This window comes from Myotis davidii, unplaced genomic scaffold (assembly GCF_000327345.1).
Source record: "Myotis davidii unplaced genomic scaffold, ASM32734v1 scaffold801, whole genome shotgun sequence".
Classification (NCBI taxonomy): domain Eukaryota; kingdom Metazoa; phylum Chordata; class Mammalia; order Chiroptera; family Vespertilionidae; genus Myotis; species Myotis davidii.
In genome coordinates, this window is record NW_006290777.1 from 218394 (window position 1) to 240595 (window position 22202).

Below are 22202 nucleotides of genomic sequence, written 5' to 3' on the forward strand. Positions count from 1 at the left end.
AGAATGGGAGGTAGGGATCATGGTGCCCAGCACACATAATCTATACAAAATATAAATATGTACTAATCACATAAACGCACTAAATCGAATAATTATATTAGCGGCTATTATTATTTCTTAACAATTATACAAAATTAATAATTATGTAAACATAAACTTTCCTGGTGATTTTTTCCCTCATATTTGCAAGTTCCAGGCTTTCTGTTTTCGTTTGTTTGTTTATGAGTTGCAAGGGAAGGTGGAAATTTTCTTCCTGTTAATGAATGTATAGTATTTGTCCTATTTTGTTTGTGGGTAGCTAGTTTTTCAAAACTTTTGTTGTGGGTTCTATTTCAGGAAGCTTAAACAGAATCCTTAACTTGGACCACGCATTTTACATTTGCATGGTCAAGGGAGGGTGGGTGTAACAATGCAAGACCACCAGAAAATTTACACCACGCAGAATGAGACAAAAGCACTAATGATTGTAGATATAAGTTACATATGTTTCACATGCACTGATTTTCATTACAGCCTTGGTGTTACAACCCCTTTGTTAATAAAGAAATAAGTAAAATCCCATTGTCTCTGGAATAACTTGCTCACTTCCTCTGCCTCTTTCCCATTCAATGCGTTGGCTAGGTGTTCCACGTGCTGTTGTGCTCTCAAACTGCTCTCTTCTTTAGAACTTTATCCTCTACCTCTTTGCATTTGACTCAGTTTTTGAATGTTTCTCTCTCAAAATAGGAAGTTACTATTTCAAGTCTTCATCTCAACTCAGTTCAAATGTTGAAATTTTGAGTTGTTATGTACTGATCGTTCTGTCAGCTAGAGATGAGTAAAACCGAGCCTCTGCTATCAAGGAACTCTCAGTCTAATCTGAAATACGAATATGTAAAATAAATAATAACGCTGATGGCATAATTATAAAAACAAAGAAGGCCCTCAGTAGAGGGGAAGGTTAATCCTTCAGAAGCAAGGGGGTCAGGAAAGGTTTCTGGGGAGAGGCAGCACTGAGCTGGGTTGTCATGTACACATAAGCATTTAGATACTAGAGTTGGGCAAAGGATATCACAGAAAGGAAGGGACAGAAAAGTGCCACGTACAGAGGCATGAAGAACAGTGTGTTATAACAGGTCTGGGGTGCTAAGAAGCAGCAAGTTCTCCTTTGCCCAAGTTTTCTGAGGACATACGTTGGCTGCCTCTAAATCCTGCGGTGAGCCCATCTTTTAGGTTTGGCTGTCTCTACTCTATTGCTTCATTCCTCTATGCACACTGCTTTCTCTTCCCTCCCTCCTCCTCCCCCACCTCATACAACCCTCCTCCCTTCTTTTTCTTCCTTTTATGGAATATTTTTGTGTGTCTGTTTGGGCCCTGGGTTTAATTTAGTTGGATTGGGCTGTAGTAATAACGTTTCTGTACATTTGCCCAGAGGCCTTCAACTGATGGGTGTATTCTTACAGGCCAAAAAACAGATGAATAAATCCAGTTTGCTGTCCTGTATCTTTGCCTCCCTTCGCTTCCTTTGCACTTTGCCCCATCTTCCATTGCTTGGAGACCTTTTTAGAAAACTAAAAATTTCCTAGGTAACGCAAACATTAGGTTGCCTTCCTTAAGTCACTTGTGCACCTGCCACTCATGTCCATGGAGGACTTCCCTCTCGCTGGAGAATGTGTTCTCTGCCCATGAGAGACCCAGCCTGTGTCTAGTGGGAGTCCTGCTGCCCAGAGGCCTCTTCCCCAGTGTCAGCGAGAACCTCGGAAAATGATAGGTTCACATCTGTGAATGACCGTTGCTCATTTTTGACCCCTGATGCTGGTTATCATGTAATTCCATGATAAACTGATAACGTGATAGAACAGAGGCTGACCAAATCACCTTGGACAAAGTAAATAGGAGGTTCTCCAAACCTGGGGATCCAAGCCTGGGCTCTAAAAATAAATGGGGAGCTGCCATGAAGGGGGAAAAAAAAAAACTAACCAAACTACTCTAAAACCAACTGCACTTCTGCATGTTGATTAAGCCCAAGAATAGATGGTGGTTTCTGTTCTTCAGCCAGTTCTCGCCTTGCCTTCCTTTTCTCCCTGTCTTCCTTCTTCTGCCCTGCTCTAAACATTCTGTTCCATTTTCACTGACCTAACTTCAGACTCCCTCCCAGGAACCCAAGAGAGTGCCCCCTCCTACTGCCTGGGGAGGCTTTCCTGCACTTCAGTCTCTAGCTAGGCCAGCACATTGAGGTCATTGCTCTCCCTGCCAAATGATTGGCCTTAGTTCAGTTTCTCCATCTGTCTGAGCTTCATGGAAAACATGATTGTTGCTCTAGGCTCTTTATTATATGACCTGCCTCAGATTGTCTGCTTTGCATCTGCTTTTTTGTTTTTCCCCCCGATCAACACCCCCTGCCTTTTCCCCCCTCACTCTCCCCAGACTAGAATCACATCTGTTTTCCAGCCTCTGTACTCTCACTGCAGAGCAGATGGAAGAAGAGCAAGTTCTGGGCCAAGCAGATGAGGACCGAGCTGGGTTTGTACTCAGATCTGTTCTAGGGACTCACCAGAATACATGTATCTCAAAAATGGCACACTTACAGCTCCTTCAAAGGAGTCAGAGGTACTCTTCACTTATTTCTCATTCTAGCCAGTGCTCTCCCTTCCTTCCAGCTAGACAGCGAGTTATTTCTCTTCTTTCCTCCCTTGGTCCCTCCTCCCTTCCTTTACCCTCCTTTCCTCTTGTCTGTAATTCGTTAATACAATCTGCTCTGTGTCCATCTGTGCTCTTCTCTAAGTTAGCTCATCAGAGAGATACACAATGTAGACTACAGGAGTTAACAGATGCCTTGACATTTGCAGAACTCTAGTGCACATAAGATTAACCACTCCTCCTTTTTGAGATTCTATAATTCAAATTGATTCTTTCTAAAGTGGAGATATTTTATGGTCTAACCACTAGGGTTTCTATGAATGAGAGAAAATACAAAAGTTTTTAATAAAACTCCTGGATCTGAGAAAGTGTTATCTGTGGGGAAGCATGGGACTTGGTTGGAATGTCTGCATGGAGGATTCTCTGAAAGGTCGGGGGCCTCTGGGGGGACCTTGCTGAAGGTGGCAGGCCTTGCCTTGACTTTTCCAAACAAGTCCGATCCCCTGGGGTGTTTTGCTAGAATCTCTATGTTTAGTCTCTAAAGACCTGACCTTGTAGAAGCATATACTTTCTCAAGGATGCTTACCCTGTTGATTGTATCTAGAGGTTAATTTTAGTTCAAGCTGTTGTGACAATAAAGTCTAAGAAGGCAGGTGAGCAGGACTGCTTTTTACTTCTAAAGTAAAACCGTACCTTAGCCCCCTCTTTCATAGAAACGCGTGTCAGAGCAATTTGTTCACCCATCGCTCAGGGTCTGCTGGTCAGCCCCGGCCGTCATCTACATATTACGTAATATGAGGAAAAAGCACTGGTGGAAAGTAAGTCCAGCAGAACAAACATAAACTTGGCCCTCGGTTTTCTCTGGGCTTCTGATGGCATTTTGTCCTTAAGATTCCAGACACTAAGATTCTTAGCGTAAACTTAGACAAAGCCAAAGACAAAATACAGCTGGCACCTCCTCCCACAGAGCTGCTCCACATTCCAAAATGATGTAGAGGGCACCGTGTCCCTCAACTTTTTTGAACCCTAAGACAGACAGCCCTCCTCTTGGACAAAATTTATGTGGTGTCTGTTTTTGCTTAGATGTGGGAATAAGTGGGATTTCTAGAGGAATAAAACAACAACAACAAGAGTCTGAATAAGTGGGTCAAGAAAGAGGCAAAGAAAGAAGATAAATATAGGGCTACAAAGGAATTTGTTGGACTTAAAGACCAAAATGAACAAAACTGAGAAAGGAAGATGCAAAGATGATTCAAAGATGGAAGATAGTCAGAGATAGGAACAGTTTCTGGTGATGTGCAGAAACACATTCCAAGGATGAGGTAGAATCGATTAGGGAAGAAGGAACCCAGGGAATGGGGGTGGAGGGTGCCCAGGCCAGATTGCGAGAGGGAAAATAGGCTCGTGGAAGAAAGACATATGTGGGCTTGGGCCAACCCTTCAGGGAGCAGCAGCATCTATCACCAATGTGGTAATAACCTTTGGAATGAGGGTGTGAGTGACTGCAAATTCCCATCCCCCTTCTCATTTTATCCTCATTACACTCCTCTAGCCTGGCTCTCTCTCCCTCTCCCTCTCTTTCTCTCTCTCTCTCTCTCTTTCTCTCTCGCTCTACCTCATCTCATTGTTTCAGGAGGCCAAATTTGAAGTCCTTCCCAGGGAGTGGCCCTGTTCATCTTAGTCTCCAGCCAAAGTGGGAATAGCGTGAGAAGGAGAGAGACACAGTCAGCAGCCAAAGGACTCGGTGGAAAGAGCAGAGGACCATAGACAGTGAGTTGTTTCATTGTATAAAACCCTAAATAAACAGAAGGAGTGTGTATGTGTGTGTGTGCATATGAGTGTGTATGTGTGTATTCATTGAAGGGCTGGAGGGGGGCAATTGGGAATCTCATTGAACAACTTAAAATTGAGCAGACACCTCAATTAGCCACAAAATTCAAATGAAAGAAGACACCAAGGTGAGCAGGTGACATAAACAAGTCACAGATACCAAAAGAGAAGGAGATCAGACCCTAGGGGTGAAAGAGACCACAGGGCAGGGGCAAACATGGACCATTCAGAATATAAAATTTTCTCTGACCTGGTAGAAAAGAGCAAGGAGAGTGAGAAAAATGGTAAGTGACCAAAGAATGGAATTCGAATTGAGAAATAAATGTCGGGTGAAAGATATGAAGAGGGAAAGGATTTGAGTGATATGGGGGACCAGGAAAGGCCCTGGGAAGACAAAGAGATGTGGGCCACAAACAGCCCTCCCTGGAACTGAAACGCTGATGTGTCCCTGAGCGTTACAATCTCTACTCTCCCCATCATCCCTGTTAGATATGCTGCTCTTTGGACCCAAGGTGCTGCTGTTTCTCACTGCACTCATCATTCCCTCAGGTGAGTCCCTACCTTTATTTTTTTCTCCCTAAGATGCTAGCTCTTCAGCTATACACTTGTCTGGAGGTGTGTGTTAGAGTGGAATGGAAGGAGGTTGAAGGGGAATTGGGAGAGAAATGCTTGCTCTTGAGTTCTAGAATTGATATGAAAGAGAAGAAAGGAATAGATTTGTGTGTTTTTTTTAAAAAAGGCAGCGATATGGAAAGAGATGACCTCAGACTTAGGAAAAGGTATCCTGAGAGTTATGAAATTAAGGTTAAATACACACAAATGCATATTAACCAAGAGAGGCTCACAAACACAAATACCCAAGTGCACAAATACTGAGGGAAAAGGAAGCTGATGCACACACATGTACAGACCACCTAATAAGAAAGTAGACCAAATTTAAATCCTGTAGAAAACAGTAACACATACCAAACACTAGCACCAGCATACACACAAGTATATTCACTTGCACAGCAAAAATATGTGCCAAATCTATACACAGAACTAAATGATCTTCACAGATTTCACAGAAGCTGGCTAGAAGTTTAGTCATGGAAAATAAACTTTGGATTTTTTTTTTAAATCCTACTCTATTTTTCTCATTCTGCCACATACAGACTTTGAGAAAATAATCTTTTTGGCTTGTACAGTAGTGTAGCTGTGGGGTGGCTGTGGGCATAGGACAGGACAGGGTAGAATTGCTACTGGCTCTCTCTGTGGAACAAGACCCCATTCCTTCTGGCTGAGAATGAGGGCAACAGGGCATGCTGAGTCAGGGCAAAACAGAGCAGGGGTTTGTTCTCAGGAATTTGTTGTCTTGCTTAAGTGTTTCCACATTTGTGTGTAGCACTAATGATCTGAGTAATTTTGTATTGAACCATATAAAAATAAAACACAAAAAATAAAACACAGAAAGATAACGTACAACCACTTCCCCATCATTTTCTGGTTCATTTGATAAAAGCTTTTTGGGGCCCTAGCTGGTTTGGCTCAGTGAATAGAGTGTTGGCCTGCGAACTAAAGGGTCCCAGGATCGAAATCAATTAAAAAATATTTTTAGCCAAAACCGGTTTGGCTCAGTGGATAGAGCGTCAGCCTGCGGACTGAAAGGTCCCAGGTTCGATTCCGGTCAAGGGCATGTACCTGGGTTGCGGGCACATCCCCAGTGGGAGATATGCAGGAGGCGGCTGGTCGATGTTTCTCTCTCATCAATGTTTCTGACTCTCTATCTCTCTCCCTTCCTCTCTGTAAAAAATCAATAAAATATATTTTAAAAAATATTTTTAAAGCTTATTTGCGGGGGAAGGAGGAGGGCAGTGTATAGAGATGAAGTCACTCACATCCCTTTTCTCTTTCCTTTGTACAGACTGGACACCTCTAGGGGTCATTGGTCAAGAAGGTAGGTGAACTTTTGGATCTGGGCTTTGTTGAGGTTATGTAAATGAATGGTCAGAATTAAAGAATCTGTAATACAGCAGAGATGTTACCACAGTGTGGGAAATAGGATCTAATTCACCAGTTTCTCTAATCCTATTATCCCATTCATAAAATCTTATCTTTTTTATTTATCTACCGAAACACTTTTCCCAGGACCTCCTCTATACCCATCTCCTGCTTACACTCTCCTCTGTTCATCTCTTATCTCACTCAGGAAATGTCCCCTAATCCTAACAGAAAGCTTTCTCCTATCCATGTGACAATAGAGAAACTAAAATGCAAAGACAGGATTAGTAATTATCTCAGTACTATAGGCAAGTTGTGGCACAACTGAACAGAACTCAAACATTTTGGCTTCCAAAGGATCACTTCCTTCACCTTAATGAAGGAAATTCCAAGACATTCAACAAAGTTATAATTTATCTCTTAATATTTCCAACCCTTGTGAGCACAGCATTGTGTAACTCATTAATGTGTCATAAAATCAAATGAGTGGGTCACAACTAGTATTTTTTTATAGAATTAATGTAGACTAGATTCATTTCTTTGGACTGGGTAAGGTCCAGTCTTGGACCTTATCTAATAGCTAGAGGCCCAGTGCATGAATTTGTGCACCGGTGGGGTCCCTCAGCCTGGCCTACACCCTCTCACAACCTCAGGGGTGTTGGATTGCTGGTTTCAGCCTGATCCCAGGCAGTCTGACATCCCCTGAGGGATGTGGTAGTGCATGAAGCAGCAGGTGGCCAGGGAGGAGCCCGAGCCCAGGCGCCTCGCTGCTGCCACTCATCCTGGCCCTGCTGCACCTGCTGCTCCTGCTGTGGGAGCACACTGACCATCAAGGGGCAGCTCCTGCATTGAGTGTCTGTCCCCTGGTGGTCAGTGCGTGTCATAGTGACCAGTCTATTGGTTGACCAGTTGTACAGTCGACTGGTCGCTTAGGCTTTTATATAGATAGATAGATATTTATGACTTTGTGTTGCTTTTCTATCAGAAATATTATAATATAAGATGAAAATGTCTCCTTAAAGATTTCTTTTCAGAGAACATAAATTCTAGGTAAGTATTTATATGGTGATAGCTCATGGAAAAGGTAGGTGAATTGAGGAATATGCAGAGAAGCAGTATTCTGCCCTGAAATCCCAAGGCAGCTGGGATACACTCTCAACCCCCTTGCCCTCTCTGCTTCTCTTCTGTTTCTGTTTCTGTGAGTGGCTGGACTGGAATATGGCTAGAGAGAAGGGAAACAGGGCCAGATTGGGCTACATCCCAGAGGCTCCACTCCCCTCACAGTCTCCAGAATGATTCGGGTCAGTGGTTTTTCAAATATCCTGTAAGACTGAAAGAAACCTGGATCCCTCTTATCAAGAGTTGCTCTAAAAGAAGAAAGTTTATACTGAGCAGTAAAGATAAAAATGCTCTATTGTCAGATCTGATTATTCTTCTTCTGGAATTTTTTTTTTAATGAGGTAAGCAGTTAGCAGGGGTAATTCCTTCATAATGCTTTATTTGTATTTTTCCTCTACTATAATGATCAATAACTCTGGCATGCTTCATTAAAATGCTATTCTCACTACCTTTAAATCTGACATTTAGACTCTGAAGTTAAAAAAAGTCAAACCAAATTATGTGAATTTGCTGACCCCTAGTGGGTAAAATAGATTATGACTATAAGCTTTCTACAATGAAGGATCATTCAAGCTGGGATATTTGCTATTGCTATTAGATATTAACACTGCTTTGTTATTTTTTTAATAGAAAAAGTTGTTATAGGAAGTGCTATTATTTGTGGTTTTAAATAGGTACAGTCTTCTTTATTTATTCCAATAGATTCCACCTTAAGACATGGACCATTTTTATTCCTTCTCCTCCTGCCTGTACTTTCCAATGATCAACTACAAGGCATTGTCTACTAACACAGACATTTTCCCTCCCCTCCCTTCACCTCGCTTCTCACTGAGCATCATAAAATTACCAACATCACCTTTTGTAAACACTCTTGTATATAAGCATATCAGCAGACTGATATCCAATTACATCAAAGTTATAAATAGCAAAATCAGTGTCTTTGGTAAAGATAATTTTCATTTTGAGTAAGCATTGCAAAAAGGTCACCAATCCATTGTACTTATTAGCAAGCTCTATGACCTTGGGTAAATTATTTATCTGTAAAAACAGGGGTTTAAACAGCGCCTGGGACATAATTAACTCAGATTATCTAAATGTAGTATCACCTGTTAGGACAATAAAAATAATACAAATTATTCCTAAGTCTAATGCTTAATCCAAGTCCAACTGAGAAAGGGGTATCTGTGGAAGATTATCTGATGGGCACGTAGTTTAACTTATTCATTCCTCCATAATACAGACAAAGGAAAGAAGACCTTCTAGGGTCAAGGACTACAAGGGTATATTCATGGAAACAGGAAAGTGACATTTGGTTGGGTTAGAGGGGAAAGGACTTAGGCTGGGAAGCAAACAAGAAAAGCAATTGTGGAATCCTTACTCTGTGCTGGCCACTGTGCTAGACAATTTCACTTACTCGGAGGGGTGAAAAGAATGCTCAGAAAATGTTTTCTGATTTTTTATTTCGCTCTAGCAACTGAGGAACCCTTCACAGAAGATCCTAGTAAGTTTTCCTTTGTTTATCTCTCTGCTTTCACATTGGGGATAGAAGGATTGATGCTGCAGGCTATACAAGAAAGCCTAGAGAAGAGGTTGGTGGGCACTCTGAACTCATGCAGAGCTCCATTGTCTATCTTCGATGCCACCGATGCTGCAAGCATGCCACCTTCTTCTCTCCTCCATTTCCTTCTGTGAAAGTCCCTTACATTCTCCCCCCGCCCCCCCAGTCCACATTCTTTCACCTCAATCTTTCCTGCCTCCTTTTAGATCATCATCCCTTATCCTGCTTCCCTTTCTACTTTTCCTACTTGCATTTTTCATTCTCTGTGTTGTTACCTTTGCAGATTTGGTAGTTGGACCCTCTACAGATGAAACAGGTAACTTTTACTACAGTTTTTTAAAAATGTCATGATTCTCACAACATTTATTCCAGCTCTTGAGTTAATCCTATATATATTTTTTTATCTCTGGGAAAGGCATAGAGAGATTGTGGGCATGTTGTTTAGTGACAGTGAGATAAAAAGAAAGAGAGGGCCCCTAGTCCTCTCAAAAGAGGAAACAAAGTGGATTAATAGTTAAAATAAGTCATGAATGATAAACGCTCCCCCAAATTAGTTTAATGTCAATAGGACAAATATTCTTCAAAAATATTCACAATTACTTCAATTAATTCTATTTCATTGGACATAATACACAAACTCAGCTATAGCCTTAACCTTGACCTAATATTTCCATTCTCCTTTTTTAAATTGATTTTTTACAGAGAGGAAGGGAGAGGGATAGAGAGTTAGAAACATCAATGAGAGAGAAACATCGATCAGCTGCCTCCTGCACCCCCCCACCCCCCGCTGGGGATGTGCCCACAACCAAGGTACATGCCCTTGACCGGAATCGAACCTGGCACCCTTCAGTCCACAGGCTGTTGCTCTGAGCCAAACTGGTTAGGGCTCCATTCACCCTTTTTAATTCTGCCTTCTCCCTTGCCAATTCAAAGCCCTCCTCACACCTGCTGTTTTGTGCCTTTTCAGCTCTGGCCGATATTGTGCCTTCCACAGATGACGTGGGTGAGTTCAGATCTGGGAGCCCAGGGCCACCGGGCCATTCTGGGCTTTCCCTAGAGCCTCTTATGGAAGGCATGACAGCTGGTGAAGGATCCTAAATATACAGGGTTACAGTTTATGTAGCACTTTCTTCCCACAATTCAATTTAATGACTTTTTTTTTGATCCCCTAACAAGCATAACTATGCCAAGCATTTGAAGTCCTCTAAAAAGAGGAAACAAAGTGGATTAATAGTTAAAATAAGTCATGAATGATAAACGCTCCCCCAAATTAGTTTAATGTCAATAGGACAAATATTCTTCAAAAATATTCACAATTACTTCAATTAATTCTATTTCATTGGACATAATACACAAACTCAGCCATAGCCTTGACCTTGACCTAATATTTCCATTCTCCCTTTTTAATCATGCCTTCTCCCTTGCCAATTCAAAGCCCCCCTCACACCTGCTGTTTTGTGCCTTTTCAGTTCTGGCTGATATCTTGACTTCCACAGATGACCTGGGTGAGTTCAGATCTGGGAGCCCAGGGCCACCAGGGCCATTCTGGGCTTTCCCTAGAGCCTCTTATGGAAGGCATGACAGCTGGTGAAGGATCCTAAATATACAGGGTTACAGTTTATGTAGCACTTTCTTCCCACAATTCAATTTAATGACTTCTTTTTGATCCCCTAAAAAGTATAACTATGCCAAGTGTTTGATGTACAAAAAATACCAACCCATGATCTTTTAATGTTTCTAAGACTATATGAGTAAAACAAGATATATAAACAAAGAAATGTATGGGGAGATAAAGAAAAGTTTCTGGAAGTAATGGTCAAGCTGACCATTGAAAGAAGAATTGGTGCAAGCCAGGCAGTTATGGAAGGGATGTGCATTCCGACCAAAGGAAATAGCTGTTCAAACAGGTGAAAGCAAAATAGAGCTTGGCACACTGGAAAGACTGAGGTTTTTTTAATGATTAGGGTCAAACCCACAAGGAATAAGTGGTAGGACATGAGAGAAGGAGATCACAACTACATTATTTTAAGCAAATATTTACTGAAAACCTGCTACGTAGGTGCCAGGGATATAAAGGTAAATAAAACTAATTTTCTTCTACTAGATATTTTTTGTCTAATAGACAAGATAGACAAGTGAACGGATGAAAAAGAGTCCTTGACTATATTCAGTGTTGGGGGTTAGGAAAGGCTTTCCTGGAGAGCACATTGTCTAAAATGCTTCTTGGAAGACAAATAGAAGTGAATCAAGTGAATAGAAAGGGAAGAGCTTTAGGTAAAGAAAATAACGTGGGCCAAGGCTTGGGGTGAAAACAAAAACCAATCAGAGTACAGTTTATGCAAAGGAAGGTTCCAATCAGACTTATGAATTGGAAAACCAATGAGGATGACGTTGCGGCAGTCCCAATAAAAGGTGGTGGCCTGACCGGGTTGGCATGGCTTAGTGGTTAAGCATCGACCTAGAAACCAGGAGGTCATGTTTGATTCCCGGTCAGGGCAACATGCCCGGGTTGCAGATTGACCCCCAGTAGGAGGCATGCATTTGATTTCAGAGAGGAAAGGAGAGGGGGAGAGAGAGAGAGAAACATCAATGATGAGAGAGAATCATCGATCAGCTGCCACCTGCACACCCCGTACTGGGGACTGAGCCCACAACCTGGTCATGTGCTTTTGACTGGAATCCAACCCAGGATCTTTCAGTCCACAGGCCGACGCTCTATCCACCTAGCCAAACCGGCTGGGGCTGAAATCAGTAAAAAATATATATATATATTTTTTAAAAGATGGTGGCCTGAACTAAGGTAAAAGTATTGAGAATTGAATGTGAGCTGCAAGGGGGAGGAGACTGTTGTGATGATGTCCAGCTTTCCATCAGGTAGATGGTGGCTATTGTGTGGATAGTACTACTATTCACTGAAGAACAATTTGAATTGGAAAAAATAATTAAGTCAGTTTGGGATTGATGGATTTGAAAAATCCATTAAATCATTTATAACATGGTAGCTAGATTTATAGGTCTGAAGCTTGAAGAGAGATCTGGGCTAAAAGTATAAATTTGAGAATTCTCAGAATATAAACTTGGAACTGAAACCATGGGATAGATGATGAGATCACCTAACACACTTCCTATAATATCCTATTAGCAACTCTGCCAATCACATTTTTACTGATAACTCCCATAGTTAGTTAATTCCCTCAGGATCCATCTTGCTCTGTAATTTGTTCTCCATTCTTCAAACTAGGCCGATATTTAACCAGCGCCTAGGTTAGATTAGGCTATGGCCATGACCCTTGCTATTCTTTATTGAATAAATTTTATCAAAGAACACATGATAGTGTATCTGATTTACAGAGAGGAAAATTTCTTTTTTAAAAAAATATATATTTTATTGATTTTTTTACAGAGAGGAGTGGAGGGGGATAGAGAGTTAGAAACATCGATGAGAGAGAAACATCGATCAGCTGCCTCCTGCACACTCCCTACTGGGGATGTGCCCGCAACCAAGGTACATGCCCTTGACCGGAATCAAACCTGGGACCCTTCAGTCCACAGGCTGACGCTCTATCCACTGAGCCAAACTGGTTAGGGCGGAAAATTTCTTTTTTGAAGAGCTTCTACAGCAAAAATATTTTCTCTTTTTAGCTCTAGGCTGAAACTCTTCTGAGCATGTGGCTCTTTGTTGTGTCCCTACTAAATTTGCTTATTGTCAATAATACAAAATCCTCTCAACATAATAAAATTTTCAACTCCCTAAGAAAGGCAAAATCATATTTACCATCCTAACTTCTAAATCACTGCAATTGTGTGAATCAAACCAAACCATTATGGGTTTGTTTGTTCTTTAGAAGTTGCTAAAGAGTTATTAACTCGTTTGTTTCTTACCTACATGGGTGCCCCCACATGGGTTTCAAATGAGGTAACATGACAGTTATAGAGGTAGTAACTTCTAAAACTAATAATAACTGAATAAAATTTCTGCCTTCCAGCCTCACCCAGTGATAAAAACGCCACAGGTATGATTATCTTTTTCCTAAGCTTTTTTGTCTTCTGGAGGATTCCTTACCTCTTTGTTCTTTGAAAGGTACATATCTTCTAGTTTACTTCCAATTTTTTTCTCAAAGATTATTTTTAGTGTCCTTAATTCTTCCTCCCGCAGCCCCACCCCTGCCTTTGTATATGAGCTTCTGTCCTAAAAGTCATGGTGAAAAGATTTGACCACCCCTTCATGATCCCAAAACAATCCTTTGGACTTTATTTGGTTACAGGGTTGGGAACTGACTGCAAGTACTCAATAGTACTATAGACATCACGACTAAAATTGCTTTCTCTAATACAGTGGTTCTCAACCTTTCTAATGCCTCGACCCTTTAAGACAGTTCCTCATGTTGTAGGGACATCCAATTTCATTGTTACGAATTGAACATAATTAAAGCACAGTAATTAATCACAAAAACAATATGTAATTATATATGTGTTTTCCGATGGTCTTAGGTGACCCCTGTGAAAGGGTCGTTCGACCCCCAAAGGGGTCACGACCCACAGGTTGAGAACCGCTGCTCTAATGCATTGATAATTCTGATGTGCAGCTATTGTTGACAACTACTGGGAAAGGAAAATAGTTACCCGTCTTAGAAATTCCATTTTTCAGAACGGGATTATCAGCATTTTTGTTTGATTTTTCACCTGTATAATGCTAGGAGAACTTTTTTCCTAGAAAACCCCGCAGAGATTATTTTAGCCACTTCTACTTCCAGGTAGGAAAGCACCTAAATTTCACTTTAGTCAATTTCCTATTTACTCTGCTTTGGTGAGCGGGAAAGAGATGCCACAACTTACAAAGATCTTCTGTAGAGACTACCTTGTATGCTTTTCCCACGTTTTCTCTCCTCCTCCATCCCCTTTTTAAAAAATGTTTACCTTTATTGTTGTGTTACAGATGTCCCCCATTGTTTGTGTGTGCTTTTTCCTCCTCTACCTCTTTAATCTTTTGTTTATATCTCATGTTTGTTACGCCTCTCCCTATTTTTTTGTGTAAGGTTCTTCAGAATGCCGGGATGAAAAATTTGCTTGCACAAGACTCTACTCTGTGCATCGGCCAGTCAAGCAATGCGTTCATCAGTTATGCTTTACCAGGTAAGGGGTCCCAGAATACCCAGAAAGCATCTTCCATGATAGTGTTTTCATGTCAGCAACTACTTAATGACTCCACTATGGAATTTCAGTCTTTGGAGGGACAGAAGATTTTAGCATAATCCTCTTCAGCGGTTCTCAACCTGTGGGTCAAGAACAATGAAAATACACCCTGCATATCAGATATTTACATTACGATTCATAACAGTAGCAACATTACAGTTATGAAGTAGCAACGAAAATAATTTTATGGTTGGGGGTCACCACAACATGAGGAACTGTATTAAAGGGTCGCGGCATTAGGAAGGTTGAGAACCACTGCTAGAGCCTAGCTGTTACTGAAAGTACCAAATAGAACCTGGAGTCTGGATTGAGGTATTCAGAGTACAGGCTGACTAACAAGTCCAGATGCTAGAGGGCAAATAAAAGTGAAGGCTGGAGGAAGGATAGTCACGAGGGAAACACAAGTACGTTGAATTTACTACCTCATAGAAAAAGGCTGAAATGAAAGATCCAAGTCTGAAGTTAGAAAACAGTGGGGAGGAGTTAGTATTAAGCTTGATTCTAGGGAGAGTATGCGAAGTGTCGCTAATAAGAGTAATACCATTTTCTGAAATACCTAAGGAAATTCAGATAAGAGTGGGGAAATACCTAAAGAAATTCAGGTAAGAAGTTGAAAAGGCATCTTAGGCCTAGGCTAGTTCTCCCTCTCAACACTTCTTTCTGTCTCCTTATTTAACCATGACATTGGGACTATGGCAGTCTACGACGCATGTACATCATCAATAATGAGATTTGCTCCCGTCTTGTCTGTAAAGAACATGAAGCTATGAAAGGTAAGATGATGTCTGGGTTTGTAGTGGGGGAAGGGACAGTTATGAGGGAGGTAAAGAAGGACACAATGCTAATGGATCCAAGGTCTGGCTTTGGTGGAGGGCTTTAGGTCACCCTCTTAACTCCCATCAGCCCCTTCTCCACCAAGTTACCCCAAGTAAGTAATCTAAGTAAAGCAGCATGCTTAATACATAAACATAACCCTACAAAAAGTACCCCCAGATCTCTTTCCAATTAGATAGTAACTCCAAATCTCTCCAGTATTTGGTCAGAGCTCTGGCTGCTTTGAAGATCATTCACTGAGGTTCTAGGTAAAAAGGCCAAGTCAATCATTACAAATAGAGATGCTACTAGTCTGCAGCCATGTTTATAACTTACAAAAAAACTGTACAAAACATTAATTTGGAGACAGTAATGTTTGGGTAGGCCTTTAATTAAATTAGAAATAGATTGGACATTTAGAAACTGGCTACCTTATAAACAGTCCACAGCTTGCAAGCACCCTTTATATTGCTCATTGTGAAATTTCTGAGGTAGAGGAAGGTAGAAAGACTTCGTAAAAACAATTAAAAGGGTCGAAAGTGAATGACCATGTATGATGGGAACAAAGATTCTTCTCACCTTCCCCATCGGCCAGCCCCCAAAGGTGGCTGTGGTTGGAGAGGGCACCACAGACAAGCCACTTCTGACTAAGCAGCCCGCCTTGTGCTGAGTTCCTGACTAAAAGCTGTACTTAACTTCGGAGAAGGAAACTTGCTGCCTGTCCCCACTGGCTCTGTGCAAGCCACCTGCAAGGGAAGCACCTTGAGATTGAGGTTGAGTATTTGGGACTCTAGGCACTTTCAAGGGTCTCTGGGGACTTAGTCAAGTCAGCTATTTGCTCATAGTAAACACTTAGGTATATATTGAGTGATTGAAGCTCATTTTCTGGTTATTCAAAAGTCCATGATTAGAAAAAGTGGGAGCTAGGTGTAGAAAAGAAACTAACATTTACTGACCACCTGTGTTAGGTACTTTGCATACATTATTCCATTTTAATATAACTAAACTGTTGAGGCAGGTATTTTAATGTTTATTTTATAGAAAGGATAGTGAAGTTCAGAAAATTTAAGAAACTTTCTAGTAAGTCTCTAGTGGTAAATAAGTGGTAGAGCTGTGATTCTAACTCTGATATATTCCTCCCCAACCTTCTCACTCCACCACACTGGTCTTCTCTTTCCCATAAAACATCAGCCCTTTGTTATCATCCCGCATTCTAATCCCATCATGCTCTGCTTCTCTTCTAGATGAGATTTGCCGCCAGATGGCTGGTCTGCCCCCAAGGCGACTCCGGCGTTCCAACTACTTCCGACTTCCTCCCTGTGAAAATGTCAATTTGCAGAGACCCAATGGTCTGTGATCACCAAGGAAAAGGAAAAAAAGAAAAAAAATGTATGGGTGGGATGAAGAGAATGCTTTAGGAAGAGGGAACTCCTTGTCTAACCATTGTCAGCTAACCCATACATTAGTATTTCTTAGACCAAACCTTTTGCAATGTTTAGCTTTTGCCCCTACTCCCTGATGTTTCATCCAGACTGAAACATTGATCTCATTTTTGGTACTTACAATACAAACTCTATATTATTGCATGGTTTTACTGCTTCCCGATATCATAGACATAGTAGATAAATGATGACCAGGCAGTTTAAATGCAATTTCAAGGGAAAATAAACTTAAGGTTAATAATAGTTACTATTGAATGGTCTGAGATAGTTCTTAGGGTGGAAGAAATTATCATGGTCTATTTTGGCTAGCCATAGAACTTCATTTACTTTCCTTACAAGAGTTTCCTATATTAACTACCCTTTTTTTCTATAAAATTATAGTCCTCTTTACTCTTATTTTAACTATTTTGCTGACTATTATAACATTTACTTGGCAGGTTCTCTTTATGAAAAAGGTCGTGACAATTTTTGTAGCTCTAGAAAATTCTCCAGAGCCAATATTTATACAGTCCTACTAGCAATATATAAAGACCCCAAATGTTGCCTTCTGCTAAGCTCAGAGGCTGAGACTAAAGAGAGGAGTATGCCAGGTATAGAACTTGGACCCACGGTTTCCTATTTGTTGATTGTTGATGTGATTGTCCAATGGCAAATAGGGGTAGAAAGTAAGTCTCATTTTCTTACTCATTTATGGTAGAATTGGGGTTAGTCCACATCCACAGGTAAATTAGACAACTAATGTCAAACCATATCACTGGTCTGAGTTTTTGTGAGTTGTTGCTACTTCCATTCTCACCACTTACCAAAATCTGTAGCAATTATTATTCAAATAGATTCTGGAATAGCCTGATTTGGGGTCTAATAAGGGCATTCAGACCTGAACTTTAATAGGCAGGCACAAAGTTTACCTAATGGTTTATAGAAAAAAGTAAAAGAAGCACAATATTTAGACAACCCACACTCTTATCCTGGGCCTAGCAGTAACTAGGTAGCCTCAGGTAAGTCATGTTTCCTCACTAGGCCCTGGTTTCATTTCCCCACTTTTAACAAGAGAAGGTTTAATGTACATTAGTTTCTTTTAATTCTATGATTCTCAAAACTTAAATGTATTGTTAATATTTCTTGAAGCCTAGAGATGCAGTCTAACTCATAACAAACATGTCTGCTTTATGGGGGGGGGGGGCAAATAGCCTGTATTAATTAAATGGACAATAGTCCACAATATAATAGAACAAAATTTCACTGTAAGTGACAAATTATATATTATGGACCGTCTATCTCAATAACTCAGTAACCTTCTTTAAAAGCCAATAGAATTCAAATAGGAACTAGGGGAATCTGAGATAACCAGTTGTATATGATAGAATACCACTTGTAGGAAGTGAATTTCTGTCATATCGCTGAGAAAACTACCCTGAGTCTTGGATTCTTGCTGTTAAGAAGCAATTTAGTTTAATGGGATTTGCACAATTTATTAAAGAAAAATGTTAGAAAAGGTCCCAAGGCATGCAATTTCTGCTCCACAGCCTCTAGAAGTAAATGTACTGACACATAGACAAACATATTATATGCATATTGTAGCCGCTGTAGAGAAATCTCATGGGCACAGAGTTCCCAAGAATCATGTCAAAATGTCTTCATGAACTTGACCCTCCTACTGCATATTGAACGAGAGGTAGCATTCACCACTGGAAAGCACCTCAATCCCAGTACTGTGTATATTGCAAATTAAACATTTTAAAATAATTGTTCCAAATTTTCTTCTCAGAAGAGAGAAGTGTGTGTGTGTCTGTTATTTCTTTTCCTATTTTATGTTTAAAAAGAAGATCTGAACTCATGCTTTTATTCCATTTTGAAAACTAAAGAACAATATTGCTCAAATTTCTCTCTTCCACTATCCTCTGTTGTATCCCTCTTCACTCCATAACTTTACTGTTGGTCCTCCAACATTCCAAATTTATTTACTTTCCTCCTGATGCCCTTCCTCGGTTCACCGGAAAATTCTTTCTTTTCTGCCCCCTTTAGGACCAACTGTCTTGCAAGGTGAAGTTCATGCTTTATTTTCACTTCTCTTTTGCATGATCAAATTCCTGTGTTTTGCCATTTCTCACTTTTCTTATGTTCTCTACCTGTTTTACTCTTCTTGATATGTAAACCAACTTGTCTAACTCACTTCCCAGCCTCTTTCCTCATCATTATAAAATGCTCTTCTCCCTGATAGCTTCCTCCTAAAAATGGTCCCAGGTCAAAGCTTCTGAGGAGAAGTTCCACTTCTTAACCTCTGTACTCTCTTCTCCATGGCAGAATCCCACTCACCTCCTTTCTGTTTTTTGTTTGTTTGTAGGTTGTGTTTTCTGTGTTTTTTTTTTTAAAGCCTTGACCCATTGTGAATCAGACCAATAACCCAAAACAAATGGAATAGGGAAACTGAGACAGATAGTTAAACAGTAGTTTGCAGCCTCCTAGAAAATCTAGATGCCAAGCAGTTTGTAGCCATTTAGTAAATCCTATCTTCCCTAAACCAGGGACATTTTAAAAGTGAATGGTTTGCACTTCTCCTCCCCCGTTAAAGGGTAAATAGCCTAAACCACCCTATTCATGGAGACAGATAGCAAAAATCCAATTAGTGCCATTTTCCAACATCTGTCCATTACCCAAGGACGGATGAAGAGAATAAACCTTATTTTAGTACATCAGCACAAAGCTGATGAATATTCTACTGAGATCTTCCTTTAAGAACTCTATCCTAGCTGGTTTGGCTCAGTGGATAAAGAGTCGGCCTGCAGCCTGAAGGGTCCCATGTTCAATTCCTGTCAAGGGCACACGCCCAGGTTGCAGGCTCAGTCCCCAGTAGGCGGTGTGCAGGAGGAAGCCGATCAATGATTCTCTCTCTTCATTGATGTTTCTAGCTCTCTCTCCCTCTCCCTTCCTCTCTGAAACCAATAAAAATATACTTAAAAAAGAAAAAGAACTACTTTAAATGCACAGCCTTTAAAACCCCTCAAAACAAAGGTCCAGGGTACATTCTCCCTCCCAGGAGCATGCCCATGCCTCTTCCCACAAGGGTGCATCTCCTAAACTCTAGGGGACCCCATGAGGCCTGCAACCAGGGCAATGGACAATGGCAGTTCATCCCAGGAAAACCCCCTGAACCTGTCCCCAAAGTCCCTTTATCTCTGTGTTTTTAAAAAAATATTTTAAAATTTATTTCAGATAATGAAGAGAGAGACAGAAACATCAATAATGAGAATCATTGATTGGCTGCCTCCTGCATGCCCCGCACTGGGAATTGAGCCAGAAACCCGGGCATGTGCCCTGACCAGGAATCAAACCAGGACCTCCTGGTTCATATGTCAACAGCTACCACTGAGCCAACCAGCTGGGCTTCTCTGATTTCTTAGTGAGCCAAAGCAGACAGGTCTAGACCAGTGGTCGGCAAACCTCGGCTTGTGAGCCACATATGGCTCTTTGGCCCCATGGCAGGGGCCACAAAATTTCAATGGCACTGTACATGTGCACCTGCACGTGGTATTTTGTGGAAGAGCCACACTCAAGGGGCCAGTTTTCCGACCACTGGTCTAGACTCATTTCTCCAACCCTTTCTTATTTTGTGCCTCAAAAGTTTTACCTGGACTTCTGTTGTGAAATTTGTTCTGCAGGAAGTCAAGAACACACACCCTGGGAATCTACCAGCTGGCCCCAGGCAGACCCTCTCAGGGCCAGGTTCCATTTCCAGTAACAATTGCAGGTCCCTAATGGTCTAGTTCTTTTCCCTTGTTCCTCCCACAAAAAAATTTGAAAACCTTTTACTCTTTAAGATATTAATGTTATCCTTTTTTTCTTATCAATGCAAATGACAGCCTTCTTAAGCAAGGAGCTTAAAATTTGATGAGAAAGAATTACGTGAACCAAAACAATGGATTTTAAATGTTGGAATTAAAGGGTTTGGTTAAAAGTTAGGCAATTTGAATGCCTTCCCGATACCTTGAAGAGATAGCAGGCTTATCTGCCTACTATAAGATTCACCCTTATGTTCTCTTCCAAAATTGAATCGATCCTGCTCTGAGCCTAACTTTTTCCATAGTTCATGCTTATAATAGAAGAAAGTTCTCCTTGAATGAACAAGTAAGTTCTGGAAATTCAAGTGTGCTCTGCACTCTCTAAATATAGTTCCAGGCACACTTTCTCTGAGTATCCTTTTGACTTACAGGCAGATGGTGCAAACCCCAGCTGGTCTCCCACTTCTGGACCTTATTTATGATGACATCAAGCACTATATGTTGCTAGCCACAAGCTCCACCCTCCTCTGCTTTACGTGCTGTGGCAAAAGCTGACTTTGACCGAATACTTTACACCTGGTCAGAAGGCGCAAGCAATTTGCAACCTCTAAGGTTCTCCCTTCCTTTGGTACTGCTGTAACACAGTGAAGAAAGAAACCAAAGAAGCAGAAAAGAAGATAGCAGAGCGCTAAACAAGGGGGATAAGGAGATGGGAGAGTGATGCCAGGTGGCCATCAGGGCAGGGGAACCAGGAGGCGAGAAGTTGGGAATTCACAAATCTGTGTGGGAGAAGGGCACTTGGAAAGTGTGGTGAAGGGATCTGAGAGGTATGGAACCTTACTGGGTAGCATGGGAGGATATTGGGAGCACAGCAGAAGAGAGGCGGGCTGTCCTTAGAGTTCTGTCAACTCAGGGAGGCAAAGATTTGGTTAAAAAATGCAACATCCCAATAAAAATTGAAAATCCTTGTATCTTTTAGTGTTTCACCAACCAAACATCAGTGAAAGTGACTTGTTGAATTTCTCTGTGGTGGAGAAACAGGTGGCCACCGTGTGTGTGTGTTTTTTCTAAAGCCAGTCAAGCAAAGCCAGGAGCATCAGTCAAACGACAACTTCTGGGCAGAACCTAAGTTGAAAAAGCAAATGTTTATATAAATAGAGGTGCAAAGCTCCTATTTTCCTGTTGACAAACCAAGCTTCACTTCACTTCAAACCATCAAATTTTTAAAAAAAATAGCTGATAATGGCTTTTTTTTTTTCAATTTGTCCAATCACTCAGTAAGGTTCTAGTATTTTCCTAACCCAGGGGTCCTGCAGTTTTTTCTCCTTTTCTTTCTCTAGTGTTTTTCACTTTCCTTTCCCTTTCCCTTTTCCTTTGTTTTGTTTGTTTACTTAGCCATACGTCTATGCTGTGTAGCGAGTACTTTAATAAATTTACAAAATAATTCATGAAGATTGAATTCATAATGATCTCAAATTTGTGGGAGATTCATCTCCCCCAATAATCCTATCTAATAAAAGAGAAACATGGTAATTGGCGTACGACCGATACCCTTCCCATTGGCTAATCAGGGAAATATGCAAATTAACTGTCAGCCAAGATGGCGGCCGGCAGCCAGGCAGCTTGAAACTAACATGAGGCTTGCTTGCTTCAGTGATAGAGGACTCCAACATTCCCCGCCTGCCGCTGCCAGCTTCTGAGCTTGCTGTTTGAAACATTGTTACGAATATAGAAGCTAAACAAAACACCAGAAACCGGCTTTCAGCCAGCTGAGATCTCAGAGCTGGAGTTGAAACAGTGTTTTGATTATAGTACCCAAACAAACCAGATACCTGCTTGCAGCAGTGGAGGCCTAAGAGCTGGAGCCAC

At 41.1% G+C, this 22202-nt stretch overlaps 1 protein-coding gene across 4 annotated transcripts; it reads left to right on the forward strand.

Annotated features, from left to right (window-relative positions):
- The first annotated feature begins 4177 nt into the window (after positions 1-4177).
- MFAP5 (microfibrillar associated protein 5) lies at positions 4178-18310 on the forward strand. 4 transcript variants are annotated; one of them, XM_015564067.1, is made up of 11 exons: positions 4178-4389; positions 4939-4998; positions 6353-6385; positions 9020-9049; positions 9390-9422; positions 10074-10109; positions 10576-10611; positions 13093-13119; positions 14143-14239; positions 14999-15072; positions 16357-18310. In XM_015564067.1, exons 2-11 carry the CDS (start codon positions 4941-4943, stop codon positions 16467-16469), a joined length of 537 nt encoding a protein of 178 aa, XP_015419553.1. In that variant the 5' UTR covers positions 4178-4389; positions 4939-4940; the 3' UTR covers positions 16470-18310. The 4 variants fall into 4 exon arrangements, with proteins under 4 accessions (XP_015419553.1, XP_015419556.1, XP_015419554.1 ...); XM_015564070.1 differs by lacking the exon at positions 10576-10611 and having other exon boundaries at positions 4179-4389; XM_015564068.1 differs by lacking the exon at positions 10074-10109 and having other exon boundaries at positions 4179-4389.
- The last annotated feature ends 3892 nt before the right edge of the window (positions 18311-22202 follow it).